The sequence below is a fragment of the Amphibalanus amphitrite genome, unplaced genomic scaffold, assembly GCF_019059575.1.
Source record: "Amphibalanus amphitrite isolate SeventyFive unplaced genomic scaffold, NRLGWU_Aamphi_draft 000229F_arrow, whole genome shotgun sequence".
In the NCBI taxonomy this organism is placed as follows: Eukaryota; Metazoa; Arthropoda; class Thecostraca; order Balanomorpha; family Balanidae; genus Amphibalanus; species Amphibalanus amphitrite.
This window is the reverse complement of record NW_024881724.1, coordinates 86,302-113,250: the sequence shown is the minus strand read 5'-3', so window position 1 is coordinate 113,250 and position 26,949 is coordinate 86,302. Positions and strand designations below refer to the sequence as shown.

General features: G+C 54.3%; 1 protein-coding gene across 2 annotated transcripts in view; it reads left to right on the top strand.

The window, feature by feature from the left end:
• Positions 1-26,949, top strand: part of LOC122385734 (inositol-trisphosphate 3-kinase homolog) — a 91,443-nt gene that overhangs the window by 63,618 nt on the left and 876 nt on the right. For both annotated transcript variants that reach the window (XM_043374193.1, XM_043374195.1), the window contains 6 exons: positions 4,868-5,171; positions 7,754-7,915; positions 9,264-9,394; positions 17,348-17,482; positions 24,450-24,620; positions 26,358-26,531. In XM_043374193.1, coding sequence (XP_043230128.1) covers positions 4,868-5,171; positions 7,754-7,915; positions 9,264-9,394; positions 17,348-17,482; positions 24,450-24,620; positions 26,358-26,531 — 1,077 coding nt within the window. The remainder of the gene's footprint in view (positions 1-4,867; positions 5,172-7,753; positions 7,916-9,263; positions 9,395-17,347; positions 17,483-24,449; positions 24,621-26,357; positions 26,532-26,949) is intronic.

The following is a 26,949-nucleotide window of genomic DNA, read 5'->3' as shown; positions in this document are numbered from 1 at the left end:
TGACATCTGCTGCGCGCTGCGGCACTGCTGCCGTGGATCTGACGGCTGGGTGAGGACGGAGGTTTGTCGTGGTTGACGTGCCATGGCTAGATGGCTCGATGAACATCGCGAATGCTCGGCGGCTGAGCTGGAACGCCGTGTGTGGTCTGACACCGAGCTAAGCCGAGTTTGGCATTGCACGACTTGGTTTAAGCTCGGTCTGGGGTGCCTTACTTCTTCCACATGACTGGGCTGCTTGCGGAGTGGTCATAGATCGCCTTGTAAGGCGCTCGGCCACGACCAAACGTGTCGTTGGGTCGAAAAGCCCGTATCTAATATTTGAACAAATGGCGTGGCTTCAAACAACTGAACAAGCTGGTAGTAAAAGGCAAAGGTTCGGCTCGCTGCTGCAAATATCGTAAATCGATGTTCACAGGCTTGGCACAAAAGCTCAAACCTGTTACGAAGTGACACTGATCGGCTTTCCAGTTTGCTGCCAACTTGTACAGATTTTGTTTTTGTATCCGGTGCACCGCGCCGCGGACTGATCGGTCGGCCGACTGTGGCAGCAGGCTGAGAAAGCGAGGAGCGCGGGCTGCGGCGGCGGGCGTCGATCCTGTTCCGTAGCGGGTCGGTCCTTGGTTCCGTCACGGATTATGGAGCCGTAATTCGTTGCTTCGTGCGGCCAATATGAGGTGCATGCCAGCCGTGCCTCTGGTGCGCATTCCTCACCGCGGGCGGCGCAAGGTGCGGGCGCAGGTCGACGGTGCTCCCGTCTCCCGTGCGCGATGCGACGCAGTATAATTTAGGGTGCGAATTTTTTATCGTCCCTGCGGAGTATCCCGATCAGCTGCGGAATGAATAGTCTTGCTTTGTCCAAGGTCTATACGTTGCAATGGATATTGTTCAGTTTCTGGGATCGGCCCAGATAGTGTGCGATCGTTGCGGTAGCTTTCGGGCGCGACGGACCTTGCCCCAACTTTGACTTGAGAATACCTAAACGGATTAAATTCGGGTCCTAAATTTAACTCAACTCCAAGTTATACCTACTTCAGCGGAGTTTTGTTTGTGTCACTCAACCGTATCACAAATGTCTGACCTTTGCCTCGGTGTGTGGCCAACACTGGCGGTATCAGCCACCTGACCGAAGCACTTCCGCCGGCCGCCTGTATCCTCCTGTGGGCACCGACGTCGTCCAGTCGCGGTCAGCTCAGCGGCTCCCTGTGGCTGACTAGTGACTAGTCCCTGTCTTATGCGCAAACGGCGCTCATGCGTCATGTCTCCTTGCCATGGGATCAGACCGGCTCGCAGACGGCCTTGGCGCCGCCGTCGATAAAATGAGTCAACGACGACTACTAGCCGCCGTCTGGGGCGCCCACAGGGAAGAACACACACTCACCCAGGCAGTAAAGCTGCGGATGTCGTGCGACACTCACCGGCGAGCTGGCCCTGACGTCACAGCCCTGCATGGAAGCACGTTTCCATTTCAGCGAAGATGTTTGCGGCCGTGCTCGGTTTTCCCTCGGCTTGTGCCATATAATAAGCGTGCATGCGGTTGGAGGTGCTTTTATGATGGGTCGTTGGACGTGGGCTGTGTCTTTGTATGAACTCAGAGGCCTTTGGGGCTCGGTGTGAGACTAATACGGACTATAGCTTGATGGCTCGTGGTTTGGAAATACCCACGTCATCATGAGCTCTTCATAAAATCCAGCGCTCATTAAAAAAAAACTCATTTGTCGTGGACGGCATGGCTTGAGACATTCGACGGGAGAAGATTTTGAAATTCATGGTCGCAAAATAAGTCACAAAGTCGACGTATTACAAAGCTCACGTTAAAAAAGAAAGGCTCAAATTGTTATGAATTCCTACTTCATGGATCGCTAGGAAGGCATTTGATTACACTTAACCGCATAGAATAAATAATAAATATAGGTATGTGAACACAAAACCACTAGTAGGTACGTACAGTAAAGTAAAAGGCAACCACATTCCTCATCCGTCATCCTCTGTATGCGGTTCGTGGTTATTTCATAAGTTAATTTGAGTTTTAATTTTCCGCCCATTTTAATTCATACATTTGTCCGCAAAAATGCCGCCCCTGATCGATAACTATTCTGCGTGAGGCCGACGGTCCACGGTCGCCCATTGATTGGCTTCATTTGTGGGAGGGGCGAGTTCAGCAGTGTCGCCGATTTCCCAGCGTCGCTTCCGGCCCGATCTGTGACAATTTGCGCTCATCATCATCTGGCATTGTCACCGCGCCCGGTGGGATGCGCCGCCGCCTATTCGGGCCTAGGTCACGCGCTTTGTTTGCGGCCATATGACATGAGAGAGGTCATCAGGGGCGTGCGCAGCGCGACGGCGGGCGGGGGGCAAATTTGCGAAATTGCCCGGCCACCGGCGGGCCCTGATTGGATGATTACGGGGTGGTCGCGGCGGAGATTGAGATAGACATCAGTCGCCCGGGGTGGGATGAGTCTGGTTTCATGGCCGAGGGATGGGGAGAGGTGATGTCTCAGTTCTTCCGTCTGAGGACGACGTTCGGCTGACCTGGATGGAAGGACTGAGTGCCCGGAGACGGCGCCGCGTGATTCAGTGCTACGCCCTCTCCCCGTCCGCCCTCCGGCCAAGGGAGAGAGGCGCGGCTATGGCCCGGAGGCAGTAACTGTCCTACGAGCCGTGGATAACGTGCACTACGACAGCTAACTCGGCGGCGGTGGAAGGAGCCTCCAAGATTTTGTCGGATTATTTGATGGCAGATGGTTAGCCGTCTCCCTTGACAGGCGCTGACAGTCACTTGAAGTTGAGAAATTGATGCTCATGAGTTGATTTGAAAAGTGTAATTGGTTTTTGGCCTCGATGAGAAGAAGCTGTCAACATCTCAGACGCGACTGAGCTGCGGAAGCCATCAAACTTGACGGGCCCACCCATGTTTTGGCATTTGTTTGAAGGCTTCTCCAATCTGCTGTCATCGAATCGTTATCGCTATAACCTTCAGTGATTCCGAATCATATTTCACCCGGAATGTTCCCTGTCGTTACGACATGCAGATGTGTTTTGTTGTTGATCCATCCTTCCTTTGAGCCATCGACGGGATGGCCCTCTAGCACATGTTCGGGACGGAAAATGGACCATTAAGCTGCTCAATGGCTTCAAAACGATCACAGAAACCCATTTCCCTGGGCAGTTACCCTATCCACGGGTCGTTTGAATGGCATCCCAGGACGAGCCAGCCTCCCATTCTGCCGCTGACTGTTGTGCTTTAGGCGGCTGAGCTGAGACTGCTGAAAGGGAGTCTTGTGCATTTGGGGAGGGGCTCTCACTGGGGGCTAGGGGCTCTCACTGGGAAATCACCTAGAGAAGGCCTGTACTGTGGCCACACTTGTGCGGTGTGGAGGGCGCACTTGTGAGGAGTGTGTGTGTGTCCTTGTGAGCGGGTCCGCCTGCTTTGTAAAGAGGGTGTGACTTCGAGCCTGTCCCCGTGATCGGATGTGCATACTTGAAACAGGCAGACCGAGTAGAGTTCCACAGCCCATGACTGTAGAGTTCGTGGGCTTGGTAGCGGCGAGAGGCGCCATTGACAATGGGCGACTCAGTCGGTGAACACAACAGTAGTCAGTGCCTATCTGTCTGTAAGCAGCTAACAAAACACCCTCTGATTCGCGAACAGAAATAGAAAAGCTTCTTTCAAAGCAGCATTATCGCTCATTTTGAGCCTAGATCCATGCCTCAGCCGTCTATCGGCCTTTGGGATCCAGCAGGTGCGGCCATTGGGCGAATTTGTCTCTGGCCGGGCCGGGCTGGTGGTCGTTTCCCGTGCGTTTCCACCGTTGCAGTCTCCGCCGGCCGAGGGAGAGCGACCGGCGGCGGCCAGACAAGGACGGAGTGCGGGGTGTGGTGAGCCTGGGCCAACGTCGATTTTACTTCGCTCCCCCCGACTGCTTGCACGGCTGAATTTTGCACTGCGGTGCCCATTATGACTCGTCACATATATGGCTCGCTCTCCCTGCCAGCGCGTGATGAGTCGTCTCGACCGAGCTCGCGGCGGAACCTCGCGACCGTTGCTGAGGGCGACCCTGCCGAGCGGGCCGCAGCTGTCGCCGGCCTCTGACGTCAGCGGTCGGGTCTCTGACGTCAGCCAGCGGCCGGCAGCTGCGGCGGCGCTTTGTCTCGGCATCTTGCGCTGATTGGTTCAGCACCTGGTGCCGGCCCTCGGGAATGACATTCGTGACAAGGTTTGATTGATTTCGGCTGTGGAAAAGTGCCGACCGAGAGCTACAAACGAGTTTTTGGTTGCCTGTTTTATTGGTTTTGCTCAGAACGAGCTTATGACGTGATTGTTGAAAGATGAGCACACTCTTCAATCCTAGTGAAATTTGCCGAAGTTATTGCTCCTTGCCTGTGCCACAAAGGATTACTTATGACGCCATAGGTGGTTAGCACTGATGCACACCTGTCTTCTCCCCACTAGCCCGCCCTCGCCTCAACCTCAGACGACGCGCTGGTGAACCACGATGACGCTTATGGAAGTTTATAGGCTTTAGTGTCAACCGTAGATCCAGCTGTGATTCCTTAATAGCTTACCCGCTCACCCGAGCAGTGACCAGCCCATGACGTCACCAGCAGAGCTTGTGGCGAGTGGTTTGCAAGAAAGCTTGATAAGCAGCATCGGTGGTGAAGTAAATATAAATAACCTGTAAAATACGGCCAGAGATAATATTTTCATTATTTATTCAACAACATGGCAGCCGCGATGTTTGTTGTGAGTAAACGTCATGTAGGCCTGTCGAGGATAGCTGATTTGATGATAGTACCGTCTGTGACTACTGACCGCCTAAGCGGGTGTCCCTCCTTCGTATGACTGACGCCGCCCCTCTCTGCTCCTCAGCTCTCGGAGGACTGCAAGAATGTCGACTTCAGCCGCATGTTCCAGCGGGATGAGCGGCACCGCGATAAGCGGCCCAGCGGCGCCGGTATGGAGAAGCGGGGCAGCGCAGCGGGCGGCGGCGCGGCTCCGGCAGGGAAGCGGCCGAGCGCGGGCGGCGGCGGCGGGCCGGTCGCCGGCGGACCGCCGCCTCACCCTCTCACCTGCCTCGGAGGGATCCAGAGGCTCGCCTGGCAGTCGCTGGAGCTGGCCGGACCCGTCACAGACATCGTACGCATGCAGCAGGCCAACTGGTTCCAGCTGTCAGGTGAGGACCTGGGGGCAGCAGTCGGGAACGGTAGTAGGACGAGTGTGTGGGATGGGCTTGGTAAGAGTGGAGACGAAGGTGGTTGGGGAGCATGAAGGCTTATGATGCAAATGTTCATGGGTGTGCTATTGGAGGAGGTGAAGCGCTACGGTTTGTGAATCTAATTACTTTTGAAAATTTCGCACCTGCTGTTGAAATGCTGCAGTTACCTCTGTTTGACATAGACATTGCACTTGCCACGTGAGTGTAATGTATGTTTTGACATCATATCGTTTGTGACGTACGATGCAAACTATCGCATCCGCTTCGGCAATCTAATGCTAATCGTCACAAGGATGTCTCACCATGATTGCATACGGTGAATCATGAAGTCATTAGTTTTGGTGAGATTGTTTGCTACCTCCTTATTAGCTATTATAGTGCTAGTAATTGAAGAAAAGTGCTAATTTTAACAGTTACACATCGTTTATTTCGCGCTTGATAGCTGTTTAGGATGAAGCTAAGCGTGTTCAGAAGCTATCAAACTCTGCTAACTAGCACTTTGGAGCTTTTAATCAACCGTGACTGTGCTATTCATCCATTCAAAATGGTGTTACGACATGCTGGAAAGTCCAGCAGGCGGATGTCTGACATTTGTCTTCCAAATTAGGGTTTCATTAGAGCGAAAGTGCAGTTGGGTGGTATGTATAATATGACGGGTGCGCTCTCCTTGTGACCAACTCAGTGCACGTGCACTCTGGTATTTCCCAGGCCACCGCTCCCGACCCATCCCGTCCCTGGGTGACCTCGAGCCCGCCATGCTCATTGCTCACTACCCAGCATTCGGCGCAGTTGCATCGCTGAGCAGACCTCGTCAATTACCCGATGGCCCGAGATAGGCGGTGTCAATGTCCTAGAAGGCCTCCTCTGCAACCTCATGCTGGCAGAGAGCAGGCACACAAGATGCAGGCACCTTTTGTGGAGCTGGGGAAGCTGAGCCGTGAACGTTGGGTTACGTAACTGGAACGGATCCCATGTAGTATGTTTCATTATTCTTTCCTTGTTCTATCATTTCTATCGTGAGCAAACGATGCAGCATTCACATTGAAGTAAGTATTGGCCTACACCACGATTTCGAGCCCCCACGAGGTTGCGTTGGAAATACCTACTGCATAGGACGGCCCCGCCACGGCTAGAGGTGGCCAGGGGAAGGACCGGGGCCTTTCACATCTGCAGGATCCTCCCGGGATTGAGAGGCACCGTCTGAGGCTCAGCTCAGACGGAGGCCTATTCAGTGGGCGTGCGGCGGTGACAGTGAATACAGTGAGCTGTTTGAACGCCTCCCAGTTTAGCTGAGCCATAGATAGGCATCACATCAGCATCAGCGCAGGATCAGGCGCTGGTAGGTCGTCATGGGGCGCCAAGTATAGCCGGCTGTAAGCTGCTACGAGTCCACGGGTTCGTATGGGGAACTAGTTGGCATTCAGCCCGCGGCGCACTGTTGATTGGATGCACGCGAGCAGTAAACCGAACACGTGTGGCCATTCCCTGCAGCTGTATCGTATTTCGCCGCGGGGGCTGTGTAAATTAACGTGCCAGTGATACAATGGGTCGTTAAATGCGCGACGAAAACAAAGGAATGAATCAGAGCCGACAAACATCATAATCGCCTAACGAATGGGGTGTTTATCATCCCGGGAGCGCTGATCCTGCTGATTTGGGCTTTGTAGGTCGCCGATAAATTGACCGACCCTCGAACCGTCCGTCTGGAGGCTGTAAGCCACAATCGGCTATTGTTTGGTCTCGTAAATGTCCGCCTTATTAACTGGAGTTCTGGCGGGTCAGGACAGGCAATTTACCATTCTGGTCATAAGTTCGCAGATTTGGGCTCTAGCACTCGCTTCCAGTATGATTTTCAGGAAGTGTTATTCCGTATTCGGGTCCATCATCCGTTGTGCGCAGAGATGACTCATTGTCCAGTCACTGGCGCACGCTACTTCTATCTGTCTAAATCTAACCGTGGCACATGTCCCTCCTAATCTGTTTCCGCCACAGAGCCCGTTCCATTCATGGTGTACCTAACTGTTTGACCTGGTGTGCCGGGGCCGGAAGTCCCCCTCCCCTCGGGCAGTGCAGCGCCGTGCTCCGTGCCTTCCGGCTCATGGTGCCAGCCACGCAGCTGCTGCACACTGTGATAATGCTAATTCGGCCGGTTTTAATCACCCGCATTGCTGGACGAGGTGCCTGCGGAAACGCGGGATTTACGGACCCATGACGCACTCTGTGTCTGTGTCTGTGTCTGGACATGCGGCTTGTCGCAAAACTACTACGATGTAGGGTGTAGTTTCCGTTGAAAACCGGATTTTTCATGTGATTCTATGTTTCCAATCTCTTTGTTCTCGCTCACAATGTCTCGTGCGTATGACTATGGCTTCCACTTTTTATTGCAGTTTTGTTTTCGAAGCTATACTAACGAACGACCATTACTGCAATAAATTCACATACTTTGTTTGCACTTACAGCGTCTGTAATGAAACGTTTCTTCTGACCTGACCTGTATCCATCACTGTCCGGTCTGTGACGTATGCCCTCCCCGCCGACAGGTCACCCGGGCACCCTGGCGCTGGCCGGACCGGGCACCCTCTGGAAGAAGGTCTGTGTGGCGGACAGCGCCGAGTGCCTGGCCTACCAGTCCATGATGAACGACCCGCACGCCCGGCAGCTGGTGCCAAAGTTCTACAGCCAAGTCTGCCACAACGGCGAATGTATCCTTTCGAGCAGGGCTCAGTGTGAGTGGTGGGTAGTGGCACGCGACCTTTTCTATAGTTTTCCGACGCCGTTCCACCTTTGTTTTTGATTCGTTGTGTATTTTTTCTCATTCACCCCACCTCCGCTTCTCTCAGTTTTCTCGGCTGCGCTCCCACTCCCCCATATCGCACCCCCCGCGTTCCGTGCGTCAGTGACACCAGTTCAATCACCGGCGGTGACGCACGACACATGGAAATGATCTGGGCGCGACGATGGGATCCGGGACTGGTATCCGGTCGATAGATCCCCGTCAGCATGTCGTCGACAGCCTCCGGAAATTCGACGCCGCTGCTACTAAAAGATATTTAATTTAAGCGTGAAAGGTAGCTCTTATCGCTTCAGAGTTTCGGTGCTGCTCATCAAAGCTGTATGAAGTTCTATGATGAGCCTCTCGAGTCAAGAGGCTACTCAAGGCATTGGAAAATTGGACAGTCAAGTATAGGAGCACCATAACTCGTTGGTCCCGTTCCCGGATGTTTTCATGTTCACCTAATCTGACCCCTGAATAATCAAAAACGTCGCACTTCAGATTGCACCTTTAACGTCACGCCTCTTGTGGATTCAAGAGCGCAACACTCGGGTGCCTTTATGCTTTGTGCAATGTGCATGTTGTGGCTTAGTTTGCGCAACTTGCGGGAATCGTGACGGGCGCAATTCTCAGTCCTGTGTACGACGCAGCTCAGCCACTAGCGCGTGCCTTTGTCCTGATGCATCACTCTAACTGCCGTGGTCGACACGGGGCTCTGTCTTCCTGTCCTTCCCTTCCCCAACCCCTCCGCAGTTGTGCTCGTGCGTGGTGAACCCGCCTCGCGCTCTCACGTGCGGCGAGTACGTGGGTGCACGTGAGTCACGTGCGACGTGTCCCGCTCGCGGCCGGCCGGTTCGTCTCCGCCGGGCTGTCGGACGTGCCGTCGAGGTGTTGTTCTTCTTCGTGTCCCTTTGCGTGTTGTGTTGGTGACCGTGTCGTGGTCGGGTTGTTTACCAGGGCGCTTTGGTGAAGCTGTCAGTCTGAGATCGCCGTAGTCTGTCACCGTTGACTGTAGTAGTCTGTCACGGAAACTACAGTTGTCTGTCACGGCGGCTGTCGCGTCTCGTTTGCGGCTGTCCGTTTGTCACTGCGAATGTTGTGCCGTTTTGCATGAACCGACCATGCGTGACGTTTGAGCTAGAACTTGCTAGAGGTAGCGTGAGTATTGCGAATCCGATTCTGAAAGCCGTTTAGCTTTATTAAGTGATCAGTTTAATAAGAGGTATTAACTCACATCAACGTTGCCCACGTTGTACTTTCCTTGACCAGTTACACAGACTTTATCGAGATGGAGGACCTGCTGTACCGTTTCGAAGACCCGTGCGTGATGGACATCAAGATGGGCACCCGTACGTTCCTGGAGTCGGAGGTGAAGAACTCGACTCCGCGCGCCGACCTTTACAAAAAGGTGGGTCCACTATGTGGGTGGTGCCGAATCGTGCACATGATTACGGTAGTTGGACATATTACACTTATGGCTCTTCTGCCATCAGGGCGCTTTTGAACGAGATTAGGTGGGTACTGGGTACAGACGTCACGGTATTCACTACTTGGCATAGCACAGCTATGTTTTCCCCATACAGCTTCATTTCACAATCCCATTCGACCGATCAAAACATAACTCGCTCCCGGTTGCGGCATACCTACGCAACATGGAACGAACTGCGTGCTTACTGATCATTGGGATTCGCCGTCCGTCATACTCGATCCGATTCAAGCTAATATCTTCATATCTTTCGAGTGTGATATTCAGAGAACGCTTTACTGCGTTTCGAATTCCCCGTCATTATCGACTATTGGGTTTCAACAGCAGCAATCGGAAGTCTGATACGCATGAGCTACGACAGAAGGCTGATGAGTAACATTCGCACCGTTCCAATTCTGAGACGAGTGTCGCGTGCCCGAACAAGCCGCTTTAGATCATTCGCTGTGTGCCTATATGGCAGCATTCGTGCGGCACTGAGCTTGTCGATCGACACATGTTGCGCTTGTATAACACCTATGCCAAGCATGCATACGGGCAGAGAGCATCGCCTCTGCGACGTCTAAATCCCACGCGGTCCACACCTCGCGGCCTTTTCTGCACTCGGTATGTCCTTCAACCCGTGACGAGACAACCCACGGACAGCGCCCCATGTGTGCCCCCGCAACTCTGAACTCTCTCTGCACGGGCTCGCATAACATGAATAGCACTGATGGGCTGCAGCCGGCCGGCCGGCCGGCCCAGAGGCATGAGATCAGACTCGGACAGCGCCCTGCATGGAGCCGCGCAGTGGCAGCGCACATTGAGTGCAGAGCTGCCTTCGGCCTGCGGTATTGACATTCCGGTCTGCATTCCTTAGACTGGCCTCTGGCCACTCTGCGACCGCCGATGCAGAACCGATGCAGGTCGGGCTGCTGACAGACTGATTGCGGAGCCTCTCGGTCGGCCAGAAGGGTGCCTCTGCCAGACAGTCGGGCTGTATGTCTGCGGTGGTTGGCCAGTGCGAGCCCAGTTCGGGCCTCTGTGGCAGTTTCCACCTGTGTCATCATCTCGTCCAGTGGCTTCGTCGCCATTTTTCGCGTGAGCGGCTCAGAGCCTACTTGCCGAATCGCGTCCTGACCGCCGCCGCTGTGGCGCGACAGTCTGGAGATGTGGGGAGTGATGTGACGCAGACACACGGCCTAATCCTGTCTGGAGACGGCTTACCGTGCGCGAGGGGCCCGTGCACGCGTCCCGGGCCGGCCGGGATCCTCTGGGACGGCGGAGGGTCACCGGCAGGCTAACCACAGCCTTCTCACACCCTGATTGCATCCGGGATGTTCCACGGACAACCGTGAACATAGCGAGTAGACGTTGTTTGTGTATCACTGTGGAGGCGATTCTGGGTTCGCAGAAGATGCTCTCGTGGGCTGATCAACTTAGCTGCATGACATAAATCGTTTACGTGGTATTATGTTGTAATGGTGTAGTTTCCCATATAAATATGACAGACATGTCGCGATGAGATGTCTGCGGTTGATGTCGCCTGGATGGAGGTCACGGTGGCTGTCGTGATTACTCTACCGTGACTCGTGACGGCTTCGTCATGACTCCGGTAACTCGTGGCAGCGTGACGGCGTGGTTTTCGGATCCGCGGACAGGGACATGATCCTGGCAGCGTCGCCAACTCGGCGACCAGGTGCGGGGTGCGCAGGCACGCGCCGGCCGACTGAGTTAGCCGAATCAGGCCAGGGCTCCCCGCCCACTCCTGGCCAGCTGAGCGACTCATTTCGCAGTGTTGGGCTAGTCAAGCATAGCAGTTGGCGGTAGCCCCACTTGAGATTCCAATTTTAGGAACAGGGAACTTGTCATTGCTGCGGCGCAAATTGGCAGGCTGGATCAGTGGAAAGAATCCTGATCCAATTGGAGAGTCTGATTCACTGAACAATAGGTGTGAAGTGGACCTCTCAATGCCTTGAGGCGGGATTTCTCGGCAATAGGGCTCACTCGGGTCCAGAGAGCGTTTCAACAGTAGCTGTCACCTGTTATCGGAGAGTCCACACGGTACGAAGCCGCGTCCAACGTCCGAGTTTATTTCTGGGAGGGATCATACAGATGAAGAAATCCATCGGGACGACCGGCTGCGTGCTGGCCTGCTCATCGGACCGTGACGGGGTCCTCTGCAGGGCCATTGTTTGGGCGCGGAGAGCGCGGGCCACAGCCGGCACCGGGCTCACGCCCGCCAGATAACATAACCCGGATCTGCGCGAGACAATGCAGCCAGCTCGCGTGACAGGGTGGTCGCCGCGGGATCTCGGGCCGCCAGCCATCTCCGTTCGTGGCTGCAGGATTTCGTGGCTCGTGGTCCGTTTCTTCCCCGCGCTGTGCGTGGTGCAATGCGAGCTCTCGCCATCCCACGAGCCACAGTGACCCCTGACCTGTGCAGGCCGGCGCACTCGATGGTCTGCGGCTCTACTGAGCCGTTTGACGTCATCGCTGCCATAAAGAGGCGGCTGTCTCATCAGGAGCTTACCGGGGCGGCGGCGAAGGTGGTGGGCGGCGGCGGCGGCACAGTGGAGGGGAGGGAAGGCAATTCATTGTCCCAGAGTTTCTGTTAATAATTGCCCAGGAGGAGTGAATGTATGGTCTTGCATGCGTCATCTGAGCATGACAGCATGCATCCCGTTGAGTGGCGACCGTAGCTGGTTCTGCCAAGTCATGCTGAGGTATGTCCGTAGGATTTGCACGACACATTATCACCGTCTAATTTGATGGTGACTTCTCTCGACTTTCTCCAGGTGTTTTGCAGTTCCGGCGTGACGATGCTGATTGCTGATTTATGACACTCAGTGGTCATTGGTCACCGACCACAGGTCTGTGGTGGTCTGTCACTTGCCCCGTCTCCAGCGAGCCATGACAGCGTCACGCACTTACCCACTATCGAACTACGAACAGCTAGACTGACGGTCCAGACGTCTGGGGTGGCTTCGGTCGGCCCTGACTGCGACCGACGACCGAGGCTTCATGACGAGAGAAACGACCAGGGGATGCACGGTTTAGGTGCTGGGCGATGCACGTGACCTGAACGGCACGTGACGCGTGTTACGCATTGCGGAGGTCGGGGACTTTGGCCGAGAGGGTTTCGAGCCCCGGTTAGGTAACAGGTGGTAATCTGTGCAGGGCCCTTTGTGCGCACTCGCAGGACCGGCAAAGGATGCCAAGCCCGTCGAGTGTCAAGTGGTGCTCCTATCTGTGTCGGGAACTGGGGGTGCGGCGGCTGTCGAGGTGTAGCCTTGCCCTAAAACCGAAGTGCATTTGCACTGGGGGGGGGGGGGGGGAGAGCGTTGCTTAAATTGGTATAGTAGTTATTGTTCATTCTGCAATTTGATAAGTACCTATTTAGAGAGACATTTGCAACTTGACGGCACGCTGGCCGTGTCGCGTTTTTCATTGTTTGCATCCGCTGTTACAGCGGTTTCCCTTACTAGTGGCTCACTCACTCTCCTCCAAGCATTTGTTTTGAAAGATCTTTGCAAATCTCTCTCGGTATTGAGTAAGAGTACCCACACACGCTCGTGCACTGGAGGGTTATTTAGCAAAGAGTGGAGGCTACTCCATATATCTGAGATCGCACGACGCCTTTTTCCGTGTCCCGTGCCTCATGATGTTTATATATTTCAATGACCAATACCGTTAAAACCGGGTGGGCGTGCTTAACCCAGCAGCTTCCCCTTTCCTAATCATTTATCGTGAGTTCATGGTTAGATTTTGATTACAGCTAGGTGTTTTGATACAGCATATGTGACTTTAGGTTACGTTGATTCATACTGCGCGGCCTCAATACCAATATCGGTATGTGGGTATCCGAACCGTGCAAAAATAGACCCGCACCATCATCTGTTTGGGTGTGACAGTGCAGGGCCTTGTTCGGTTCGGCCTGCAGCTCGGACCGCGATATTTGATACGAAGGTTATCAAAGAACTGATCGTGTGAAGTGCGAAACGTCAACGCAATGCAATTCGATTAGAACGGTTGGCGAACTTCACATCTGTTGTTAAATCGTATTCGGTCGCATTCCTTGTAAATGTTATTTTGTTGTAGGTATTTAGGACTTGATTACGCCTAGAGTTTAATTTCACACCTGTCAGAAACAGGGCTGAAATACAGGGTGTCTCAAAAGTTCGCTTACAGGTACCAGCCATGCTTTTTTGTCAATAATTCTGAATCAACATGAAATTAACAGTCGAAATTTTGCATGGGCATTGGTAACAACCTTCCTCAAGCAGCTTCATTGTTTTCAAGCGCATTCGACCCTTCATGAGCACACAAAAAGGGTTCACCTCTGACCATGGATCAGGCATGAAAATGGAGGTCGCATACTCGGGTCGGCTGAGAAACTCTCTGCTTCACGAGTAATGGGAATGGTTAGGTCGGAAATGACACATGGCAAAGTGTCGGCGAGGATGAGTACAACATGATGGTCATCTAATAAAAACGGTGGCTAAAATTTTTGAAGGACAAAACCATGCGAGACTAACAGCGCTTTGAACGACCCTTGTACCGCAGCAGACTCGTGCTCCGGAAAGCAGCTGAAAATGCAGTCCTAACTATTGAAAACTGACTAGAAGCTCACAGACAGAGGTTACCCAGTTTCAAAAATTGCAGGTCATCATAAAGTAAAGACAAAATATCATTTAAAATTGTTTATAATATCTATAACGCTAAATTTTGAGGGAAAATAATGCGAAAATCGTCAATGCCGAGGACAAGTGACCCTCCAAAAGTGTCAATTAATGTAAAGTTTTATCTAACGAAGTTTCAAGAGGCAGATCTGGAGCAAATAGCTTTCTTTTACACACAAAATCCGGACAAAACCGCACGATGGACAGGTTTTGGCCGTTTACGAAGAAGAACCTCTCCTGAGGAAAACACTCCGGAACCCAGCGAAGGTCTTGGCATTGGGAATGACGAGCGTTCGGGATTTGCAAATTTTGCAAAATGTGTCTAAGAAACAGATGGCCGACACATTCTGCTACGATATGCTGCGAAAAATTTGCCCTGGCACTTCCCATTTGTTCAGGAATGGGGTTGTTTTGAAAAGGAAAATGGTGCTTGGGAGGTCGGCGCCAGTCATTCATGAAGGAGTTAGCGCCAGAGAACACCTACAAAATACTCACGGATGGTGTCGATGCAAGCTATCGGCTTTCAGGGAGAAGCGGATGTTGCCGGGGAGCTCGTCAAACCTAAATCCGACGCAGAAACTGCGGGGGATTCCCCTACAAGAGCTTGAAAGCTGGTAACCTTTTATCAGCCTCCGGCAGCTGACGGAGTGACGAAAATCGGTATGGGCAAATATTTTTGGAGATACAGCAAAGGGTTTGGTTTCCAACCTTCCGAATCAGTTGTCAAAGCATGCATATTTGTCTAGTGTACACACGGACACCAAAACCTTAGATTTTTGGCCGGTTCTTATATGCTTTATTGACATGGGAAATGTGTAAGCGAACTTTTGAGACACCCTGTACATGCGGAGATTGTGTTTACGACGCCAGGAACACGGAATCGTCTTCACACCACCTTTAGCTCCCGCTTAGGGCATGTTGCAGCGATCTGATCATGGGCTCATCCCCGTGCGACGCCCACTTCAGGCAGAGCACTGCTAGTAGCGGGAATTAGCACCCTGTCGGGCAGGGCTCATCCTTTATCCACGGGATCTCGAGCTCTGCAAATCCGTGACTGACGGCCGAGCGAGTGAAGGTGTGAAGGGCGGGTCCGCTGTCGTCTGCAGATCGTTCGGACCCGCCTTGCAGTTATGTGCCGTGAATCCTTCTAAGGAGCTGGTGATCTAGGGTCATCGTTGCAGCTGCCGGCAGAGACGGTGCTTAGCGGTCCGCCGGAGCCCGTGCTTGGTGTTGAGACGGGACATCAAAAGCGGCTCTTCCGTGTGAGCAGAGATCGTCCGGTTTGATATAGTTGAGGTTCGGCTGAAGAGGGCTGCTCAACTGCGATAGCTGCTCGCCGCCGACACGCATGGCTATGTGTAACGGCCCCGGCAATGCTGCGACGACGAAGTGGAGACAGGTGCCAGATCCTGACGAGGTCCTCGAGGTCCTGATTTGTTGTCGCTTAGGAAGCTGGTCCGCCTGCGTTGGTCGATTGCTCCTCAGTACCGGCTGGCACTGTAGGAAGTGGTGCACAGTTTGACTGACAGGGATTTTACCAGCATCCTTATAGGCCACCCTGCCCACATTGTCTACACTCGACCTTGTCTCTTCACCACCCTCCCCACCACACTATCCCAAATTAGGACCACCCCACGGCTCCTCTCCCGGTTCCGGCGCCCGGGGCCACACCCATCCCCTCTCTCTGTCAGCCCCGCCCCGGCGCGGCGGTGTGTCCCGGGGTTCCCCGCCGTTCCCGGTGCCGCCTGGAGACCGGTGCTCGGTCACGCCGCATGCCGTGCTTCTCCGGACTCCGTAACGGTCGAGTGAAGCGCATCTGCCAGTTGCCAACGAGCGCAGGTGGTCCCTGACGTTATACAAACCAGAGGATAAGCCGGTGGGATCGTTATTTATGACTGCTTTCGAAATGGACGAGTTTGTTAGCCAATGTCGGCGGGTGCATTCCTATTCTGGCTGCTGGCGTAGAGCCGGACTGCTATTGGTAACCAGTTAGGTTTGGATGTTCGCTTGGCACGCCATGGAAGCAGTTTGCCACAGAGGGACATCCGACATTGGCAGTCGCCGGCTGGAGGTCGGTCGTCCGTCAGCCGGCGGGTGGACGGGTAGCAGTGATACCTATCTGGCCCGCCGTGACCAGAGGTGCAGCAGGTCACAGTCCACGTGCCACCCGGAAAACCGAGCCCAGCCGCCCTCCGGTCTCCATCCTCACCAGGAAAACCATTACCGACGCCATAAAAATGACAGGCACTTAGCTATTTGTGACGCTCGCCGCGGCGGGGCCGGCTGGTCGGTGTGGTTTGGGAGTGAGTAACGGGCACGGGGGAGGGCGGTGTGAACCGTAAACCGGAGCCTGGATGCCGGCTAGCCCCGGTGAGCGGGATGATCTGAATCAGCGGCGATTCTGGTCGGAGTCGGCACGTCACGATAACGGACGTCGCGTGACTCGTGACTCCGTGTCATGCCCCGTTGAGTCAGTCACGACATGTTGACTCAGTTGATCCAGTAATGCACGGGCCATGCTAGGGACATGCTATCGGCATCGGCTGTAATTGTTTTTGCGACTTTTTTCTGATCAGCCGTGTATTCTGTTCTTTATCGTGGTGATCAGGAATAGTTCCTTGCTGAAGCTGCTCCGTTCGGCCAGCATTCGGAACCGATGTCGAACCGTCCCGTCGGACAAATGTCGAACGCGTCCGGCGCTGACATGTGTCAGCGGGCCCATCAGTTTCAGCGGTCCCGACAGATCGCTGCGTCACCGCTGACCGCACATCCGTGAGGCCGGACACGCCGCGCCCTTGACTGGGACGGTCTTGTGTGACCCCTGCTCCCTGACGTGACCTCTGGTAACCTACCTGACCTGGGCGACCTGATTCTGCCCAGACCTGCTCAATCAACCAACCGGCCTTGACTGTGATTATGTGTGTCATGTTGTGTAGATACGCAGCTCTTCGCAAATAGAACATTGCCGGATTCGAACCGGTGCCAATGAGTCTGACTATTGCGGGATGCTCGTGAACATTACCGATAAGACACTTCCATCACACCTCTTTCACTCATACATTCCTTTGGTTTTCCTATGAAAACGGTATCTTTCTGCCGGAAGGACGGTCGAATATTCAATTGCAACTCTAATCTTCTGATCTCGCCTCTGATACCTAACACACTTCTCTTCTGATGTCTTCGTGATCTGACCTGGAACTATGACTTCCTCCGGCAGATGGTGGCGATCGACCCGAAAGCGCCGCTACCTGAAGAGCACGAGGCGGGCGCTATCTCCAAGGTGCGCTACATGACCTACCGAGAAGGGCAGAGCAGCAGCAGCCAGCTCGGGTTCCGCATCGAGGGACTCAAGGTATGTGGCAAGCTCAGCGCTTAGTGGAACAGTCTGACGCCCGGAGAATTATTGAACTCTGGGAGGGAGACGTTACTTGAGGCCCTCGATTCGTGTCTGTTTGGTGTGTGCTGTGTAATGTGTATCATGTATGTTCAGTGTACTTTACGGAGATAACATGCAAATTCCAGACTGTTTTGACACACTAATCAAAGCAGTCAGGCCTCCGTGTGTCGCTGTTGTCTCAGACTGACGACAGGATTCCCCTGCGATTCCTCCCCGCGTTCTTCCGCTCTGCTCCCACCATCCCATCCTACGGAGAGGCAGGAAAATACGTTCGCAAGAAACCCGGGCGTGACGTTAGTGTGCAATGATGACTGGACAAATTCACCGGGAGTCCTCCCGGCGTCGACGTTCGCTGACAACATGGACGATCAAAGGGGCCTCGAGAAAGAACGGCTGAACTGAAGAGTTTGGTGCGGCTCTAAGGACAACGTAAGGTAAGAATGCTCGAAGGCGAACAAAAAAGGAGAAAAAAAGCTTGCTTATGCATTCGCCGGCGAGTGATAAAGGTAACAAAGGGTGGAGTCTCGAGACTCAGACTCAACATTGAACACTCCCTCTCTCAGAGAGACTCGCAGTGTGGAGTGGCGCAGAGCAATACCGGATTTCCACTGTGATCACAGTCACGCTTTTTCCTGGCCGAATGTTTGCCGTCCTCCGTAAATGTTTGCTCGCGCCCGGACGACTGATGGCAGAGTGTCGGCAGCTGCGGCGCGGCTGCGACGTTCTGCGGCGCACCTTCACTCCGGCGCGCCGAGGGCAGCTGAAGAACATCAGTGGAGGTCGGACAGAGGTCGTCGGTGGTGGTTGCGTCCGTCGGTCAGCGGCTGCCGCGATCGCTCGGGGCTTCTCCGCGGGGTGCGATGTCTGGTGGGACTGCGGTCGGGCTGTGGCCGTCGACACAGGCAGTGTTTACGACGTCCAACCGCCGGTTTATCACCGTCCCGTCCGCACCGACTGCTATTTCAGGCAGAACGGGAGCAGAAGCATCCTGGTTGAGTCTGCTGACGATGGCAGCGTTCCGTATCAACAGCGAGCCGAGAGACTACACGAGGCTGACCCGGTGGGAAGTTTGTGGCTGAAATCGTCTGCCAGGCCTCCCTCTGCAATGGTTGATTATTTCCAAGCTCGCCATTGACATGACCAAGGCAGCTGCGGCGGAAACAGAGGTGACTCAGCCAGTCGTTATTTCTTCCACTGGTAAACAGACGGCCGTTGGCGTAGGCCGTAGATTCACGGGTTGTCGCGGTAAACCAAAAAGTGCACTGGTGTAGAGCTAACAACAGTTTTAGGTCGAAGGTGGTTAAAATCGTAAACAGAACAGGGGTACGGCTGAGGTGTCCAATTACTTTTGACTAGTAAGCGGTGACCACTGGCTTTATCACTCGCTAGTCCGACAGCCCAAAGCACTCCTACGTTCACCGTCTATTACGTCACAAAGCCGTGGCGGTCGGCGTCATCCGAAATCCGTCGGTACCTTGGGTCCACCGTGCGGCCGGAAGCCCCATGGTGACGAGAGACTGTCGGGAATGGACTAAATCTAGGCTGTAGCTGGGTGCGATAACGTCGATTGGCGACGACACACAACATGTGGACCGGAAACGGGTGGCGTGAAAGGTGACTGGATGACCGGGCGAAACCGCGGTCCACAGCTCACAGGGTGACGGCAGCATGGGTGGGCCACGGCTGAAGGGCGACGAGGATTTTAGGGTGCATGATGTGGAGGGTTTGAAGGTGTGGGTTAACCCGCGCCGGGCCGGGGGGTGTTTGAACACCCCCCCCTTGCGGTTTTTCGCAGATATCTCAAAAACGGCGGCGCGGAGCGCCGCCGTTTTTGGCACACCTGTTCGTGCATCTTTTCCGCACATGTTGTGAAAATTTCAGACCCAGGTCACCTTAGGTCAGGTCACCAGGTCACGCCAAGTGACCTCACCTCAGAAAAAATAAGAATGCTCGTCATAGCTACACCGACTGAACGATTGCCTTGAAACTTTCAGCGATTGATTAGAGCAACACTATCTATAAAATGTATATCTCGGAATTTTGATATCGGTGACCTAAGGTCAGGTCAATTTTGCGGCCTCTCCATTATAAGTCAATGGGAGAAAATTGAAAAGCGTCTGTTTAGCACGAACTCTATTCTAGACACTTTCAAACATCGAGATGTAGATAAAATAGACACACTGAAGCAGAAAATGGCAGCTGTGACCCCTCGTTATGTCCCCGAGGTCATCTCAGGTCACGAACAGAATCTAACAGTTTTTCGATGATAACTTCTGATAGAGGCGTGCTAGAGCGCTGAAAACGCCTTAGATGTGTTCGGCTCGACGTTGCGGATCGACTGATATGCAACATGACCTTTTCCGGTCAGGTCATGACCTTGACCTGAGGTCAAATTTTCAAGTTGACCTTTCAAGGTCAAATTATAGTTTATTCGACGCGTCTCGACGAGGGGAACACGATGCTGGCAAAAGTAATGTCATAGCTCTTTTGAGTCAAAAGTTATTGTCGAAAAAACGTTTTTCGTAAAAACGGCTATTTTTGGAGTTTTTGCCCTCTGGAGGCTAAACCGTTGACCTGAGGTCAAATCTGAGAACATTACTCAGAAAGGTCTGTAAAAGGGCTATCGAATGCGCTTTTTTGCGGCGCTGTAGCTCTATCGGTTCCCGAGATAGCCGTTGGCAGTTTCCAAAATGTTGAAATAGTCAACATTTTACCGTTGGTGACCTCTGGTGACCTGACCTTTGACCTGACCCAAAAAATGACCGAAGTGTTTTCGTCCTTATTTTTGACGTTCTTTCGATTGCCGCTTACCGCGTGTCGCTACGTGGCCCAGGAGCCGAGTTAGAAGGGGGGTGTTCAAACACCCCCCGCGGCCCGGCGCGGAATCTCAGAGCACCGGCCCGGCGCGGGTTAACCGAAACCGCTGTTGTCTTTATTGTTTGTTCCATTAGGTGGTTACGTTTGCGGTACGTTTGTAAGATGGAACTGGTCAGGGGTCTTTGCTTGTTGCCAGTTCGCCACTCTGCAACTGGTCACCGCTAGCCCGTCAGTTTTGATTGATAGTCCTACCAGCGGTATTCCATAAGCAGTCTCTGGCCGTTGGCCATTGGCTATGCATTCCTCGGCCTCCCTCCCGCGTCATTACATCTCCAACTGACTCGGTACACGTATTTTGGAATGTCCAGGAATCTTGGAACGCCCAGCCGCCCAGGCTGCCCGGTATCCTGCTACACGATTCACGAAGTACACGGTACTGTCGGTACACAGCACCTTCGCGAGGGGATTGCTCACCCCAGTCCGGGCCAGGTCCCCAGCTCTCGGTTGCCAGGCCGTTCAGCACCATGGCCTTCGTTTGAGTGGTTACCAGGCCACGGCGGACTCTTGTCTTCCTAGCCGGGTGTTCGGTGTTCGGGTCGACTCCGATGTCGCCACGGCTGCTGTGTGACAGTGGACACCGGATTCGTGATCAACGGATTGGCTGTGCAGCCAAGATCAGCCAGCCGAGGAACGGGGGAGAGTCGATGGAGGCTGGGGCCAGGTGGAAGCTAGAGCTTGCCCAAGAGTCACAGCTTCGCTGGTTGACGGTAGCACGGCTATATCTGACGACGCTTTCGAGGCTGCCTGGGCGGATTGAGGGTGATGAACTGATGAGTGATGACGCTATGCCGTGAGAGCTGATGACGCCCTGGCGTGCTGATCGGCGACAACGCGAAGGTGATATTCGAGGTCAGGAGGTGGTTTTCACCATGAACCTCCTGCCCGACAGGATACAATATCCTGTCGCCAGATACGGACCTCGCAGGCCGCAGGGCTAAGTGATCACGTGATGGCCCGGTCGGGGCCACGTCAATGCCACGTAACACCACGGTTCGCGTCCACACCATACCACGCCGACCCCACGTGGTCTGTCGTCTCCGAATTCCTGCCGGTCCATCGTTTTTGGTCCGGACGGGGATGTCTGCCGGCCCCGCGTGTAGGCGACTCGATCAGATTAATGAACTCCTCATGCGATCGGGTCCTCCCCGAAACGAACAAGGCCGTCCGGCCGCCGAGCCGCTTGGTCGTCACGAACAGACTGAGCAGCTTCCTCGGTCTGGTGCGAAGAACAGGTGCCAATTGGGGTCGGATGAGCGGGCCGATTCGTTTCGCTGTCCGAATTTGCGCGCTGAGCGCCGACAGCGGCGAGCAGAGGCGGAGTTCTGAATGTGTACCGCTGCTAGATGCGGAGGATATGCGTTTGTGCACTTTGCTAAGTCGTGCAATGTGTATTATGCATGCGAGGTCGTGCGGTGCATACTATAGCGTGCAGATTGGATTGCACTGCGTAGGTTTCATCTGTCTAGGCAGGCGGCTGGGCCGAAACCTTGCTGTCCAATTGTGATTCGTGATTTTTAGCCCACCTGTGGAAGGTCACGTTACCAACGAATGGGTACTGTAACTATTTGTCACCTCGGTGTCCAAACATGCGAATTTCCGACCAAAACCTACCGCTGTGATGGCTTCCTGATCTGTCGCCTTAGTCCTGTGACAGACACCTCGTGTCGGCCGTCTCCGAGCCAGGTGATGACTGCAAGAGGGGCCTGCTCCCCGTGGTATGCTGGCCCCGCTGTGCCACGGGGAGTCAGTGTCCGATGACGTCCCTCTCAGCTCACCAGGGCGCCGGGTCCGAGTGCCTCCCGTCAGCGGCCTCTGTGTCATCCGGTCGCCAGTTTCCTGTAGATGAGTCGGTGTCTGAGCCTGAGTAGATCAATTGCGTCAGTCACAGGTGGGGTGAACGGATTCTAACCTCGGAACTCGGGTCCGGACGGCACAAAAACGACCGCCTGACTCCCGGAAGAGAAGTGCTGTTACTAACTGCTCTCTTTGCAGCTGACCAGATGGTCATGAAACAACCAGCTTACGAGAACAATTCCTTGAACACGGAGAAAGTAGCTGGATTCCCATTTCGCACGTTTCGTTGCGTTCGCTCAATTACCTCGAATGTCGTTTGACACATTTGACATTATATAATCCAATCAAGCGGTCTTCTGCGAACGATTCTTTTTCGTTTTCCCGGTTATCCGATCTCGTGTTTCAATTCAAACACTCGATCTGCGGTCGACGAACCGACTGGCGTGTATTGACGCTAATCCAGCCCTGTCAGAACCACTTCAGCGTACAAACCAACGCCTGGAATGCGTCTGGGAGTCCCAATGACCACTCGCGTCCCAGCTGAGGGAAATTCGAATCAAGACTATCGTCCCTCGGTAGTGTTATACAACGGTATGTATCACAATTACATTCGACACCAACCGCTTACGGTCATGGAAACGGCACTTTCACAGAATCTGCCTTCACTCGTGGTGACCGACAGCCCTTCCGAGCATTCCCTTCCCTCGGCGAAGGAGTCATTCTCCAGTTTTGCCGGTCAGTTCGTCTGAACTGTGGGCTGTGGCAGTGGCAGTGCGGTCGGCGGCGGTCGGGCGGCAGCCGCGCTCGGGCCGGGGCGGCACGTCCGCTGGCCGCCGCGTGCGTCACTCTGACGTCAATGGCCGTCTCGCGGCGCGGTGAAGGGTGCCGATAGCGCGCCGGCCCGCCGCCGAGGCCACGCGCCGTGCCGCAGCCGCCGCGCGACACCGAGCTCCTCATGACAGCTCGCTCAGTGGAGCAGGAGACGTGCGGTATGCATTAGCTAGTCAGCAGGTAGGAAGAACCGCAATCGCCAGCCGTGAAAGCCGACTTTCTGATGTCAGGCTCCGCTGCGGCGTATGGAATGTCTCACACGGGACGAGGTTTAGCTTGAGTTGGTCGGACCCGTTCTCTGGCTGCTGCGCGACCTTTTTGTCGTGACTCATGACAGCTTCTTGCACCACGAACGGTGTGTTCTCAGCGCCACGGATGTCACGTACCGGGAGATCCTCATAGCAACAGAGAAACTGTGTACCTACTAACTGAAAAGCTGACCATTGCAACGGGCGGGTTTCTAACACGTAGAGTTGATGGGACGAGTTCCCGGTCAACGGCCCACGCGTCAAATAGGAACGATCGTTCTCTGGTGAGATAGCTTAGGAAGAATCTGGATCTCGTCAAGACAGTTGGGGATTGGAGGAACTGTGCGTTGGGCGAGGCGGCAGGTCTAATGAGCTCGTTTCGATGGCCCGGGGAGACGCCAAGGCTAGATGGGTGCTCAATCAACCCGATGCGTGGACCGCTTTTGAGGCGCTCGACAAAAACTGGCGTCGACGCCCCCTGGTGTGGAGTGCGATCCATCACAGCGTGGAGAAACCGCGGCCCGCTGTGAAATGGATGGCATGGAAATGTTGGAAAATCCACGGACAAACCACGGAGGGATAACGACCGATCAGCCAACGCCAGAGGCTGCGAAATTCCCAGAAATGACGACTGTGTTCTGAAGAAGAGCGTGCAATATCTTTAGGCTTATTTGCGCTGGTTACAGGTTCGCTTTAATTAGGACACCTGGGCATTACGAATAAAGCGAGTGTTATGTGGAAGGAATTATCCAAAGCCATTGCTGAAGCCCTTTGTGGTTCCACGACCACCGACAAAGGAACAGCAAAAGCTCTTCACCCCTCCCCCTCCCTACGATGGTGCCTTTGTCTGGTTTTCGGCGAAGCTTCAGCCAATCCTTCCGTTGTCCAGGAGTGTGATGATCTCGTCCGCTACGACGAGCTGACGTGGCACTCCACCACTCACTTATCAACCCTGACTATGGGAACCTTCGTCCTCCAAATTAGCCCCACCATTCCCCATGGGGCTCGACTCTTCGACCTAATGTTATCCATACAAACATTATATTCGTCCTTATAAAAGTCATGCCCTCATTTGACCTCTATCTGCTCTCGTCCCTTCTAGTTACACCTGCCCGCTCTCCAAGGAGCTCCGAGGACCTCCCGCTCACCTCCCCGTTCTCTCTGGCCCACAGATGCGCGGCAGCGACCCGATCCGGGACCTGAAGCGGATCCGCGCGTGGGAGGAGGTGCTGTACACCATCTCCGTGTACCTGGGCTCGGCAGATGTGGCGCGTCAGATGCTCGCCCACCTGACCAACATCAGGGACAAGTTCGAGGCCAGCGCCTTCTTCCGGAGACATGAGGTGAGCTGAGTGATATGCGCGGATAGTGGATGCGAAGAGGGTACGAGAAAAGTATCGAGTAAATGCAAGCAGAGAGGAATGAATGGACAAATAGTAGGCATATAGGTTGTAGATGCAGCGGGACAAGTCCCGTGGATGCAGTAACAAAAAGGCGAACAAGTGCAAAATTGGCAGAAGAATGCCATACCTGACGCAGGTCTGGTTTCAAGAAATCTTCCATTCCGCAAATTCAATGACTGGTTATCGCGACTGAAGGGAACAGTAAGCAGTGGCTCGAACGATGTGCCCACTGACCCAGGCTCCTCAAGTGTCTGTGAAGGTCCCGCGGACAGCAGCGTACGCACGTGCCCGGGCCGTCTCTCAGCCCGTTCAGAGCGGTGCCAAGGTCTCTGTCCGGCCCGTCGTCATGTCACCGCTCCATATTGGGCAGTGGCCGGGGCTCGGTGGAGCACGCCTCCCCGCCCCAGTGCGCCGCAGGGACACGGCGCCAGAATACGATACACGGGCTGTAAATGCTGCGGCTGCCGGCGGGCTGGCGCGGACCCTGTGGACTAGTGGTCGTTCCATGGCAGCGGTGTCCCCGCTGGCCTGACACCCCGCTGCGCTGCCGCCGCCGTCAAGGGCTCGGCACTCTGCAATATGTGGGGCCGGTTGATAGTGCCCTCCGGCACGGTTAAGCAGATTTGGGGGACTTCAAACGGACCGCCAGCGCCGCGTTCCGGGCCGCTATCAGAATGCCTGCACCCTAATCAGTGCTGGACGAACCGCAAGCTTGATCTACATAGCCTCTAACGGGAAGGCATGTCTGGCATCTCGCTCTAGGAATGACAGTTTCTGTCTCTTGGAATGATTACTTGCAACATAACGAGCTGCCTGAACCAGAGTTTCTTGGCCTTAGTTATGGTCATTAATTAGAATTCCTCCATAGACCACAGTCATTCAAGCGCCTGACATTAGAATCACCACGGCCCGCCCCAAGCCATGGCAACACTGTACAGCGCATACGTTGCTACTTGCTTCAGTGTCGTTACCTTACCGAGCGCAGTGATGAAGCGCCTTCGAGCGCCTTTTACGTGAAGTCGACGAAGAGTCATGGGACAGCCCGACTCGACGCCTACCACTTGATATCACAGTCACGTGGAGTCATTGAGGAGTCATAGGCTGACGCGTTTACTACCTTCACGAGGAGTCATGTTTAGTCAATGAACGGCTCGGAGTCAATGGAGTCGGCCCGGTGAGCGGGGATCGTGCTCGTTTGGCGCCGGCCGAGGCCCGCTAAGCTGGTTGGGGCAGGCTCGAAGGCAGCTTAACAGCTTGGCTAATGACGCCGGTTCGTGTTTAGGGCCCTCAGCCACGCGGCCGGCGGCACTCTGCTAATTAGACGGGCGCAAACGGGCGACTGAGCAGAGATGACGGTGGTCACCACGTTTCCACGGGCGGGTAAAAGATAAGGGACAGAATTATGGTCAGAATAAGCGATTTTAACTGCAAGTTTATAATGGGAGTTATCAACAGACTGTGGGCCCCTCTTGCTCACATCATGCTTGTAACGCATTTCGCTACTGTTTCCAGCATTTAACTAGCTGAAGCTCTATTTCTGTTCTTATACTTAGTCTAGTCTATATGTAAGTCTTGTCTAGTCTGACTAGTATCATTGCAGACTGCGTCATAAGCACGCCCCGTCCCACCTATCCCGTTCTCTCCCCGACCTGACGGTCGTCTTTCCCCTCGTTCCAGGTGATCGGAAGCAGCATCTTCCTCGTGTACGACCGGCGGCGATCGGGTGCCTGGATGATCGACTTTGCCAAGACGAGCCGACTGCCGGACGGCCAGACCGTCGACCACCGCTCTCCGTGGCAGCTCGGCAACCGCGAGGAGGGCTATCTCACCGGGCTCGATAACCTCTGCAAGGTGAGCGGCATGATGCGGCGCCTGTGGGCCGACCCGAACCCGGCGCTCCCAGAGGCGGCCGGGCCGGACTGTCATTAACGTCCAGCACGGGCTAGTACGTAGTACGTGCAATCGCCCTGCCAGATGGGAGTTGCGGTCTTTTAATTTGTTTAGTTGAATTTGGTTAGTTTGTTTGATTATTTTAGTGGGCTCGGCAGTAAGTTGGGATTATATGGATCACGACGGTGGCGGTTCTTTTTAGTTTTAAAATTTTCTCACAGGAGTTTATGCTCCATGGTAGTAGCGATGACATCATGCCCTTCTCATTCTCGCCGTGTACCCAAAGCCCTCAGTTCATCAGTCAGACTTTGTACATTCGTACCACGACATATGTACATTCGTTTGCTATCCGACCGAGCTCTGGCCGCAGCAGCACCCT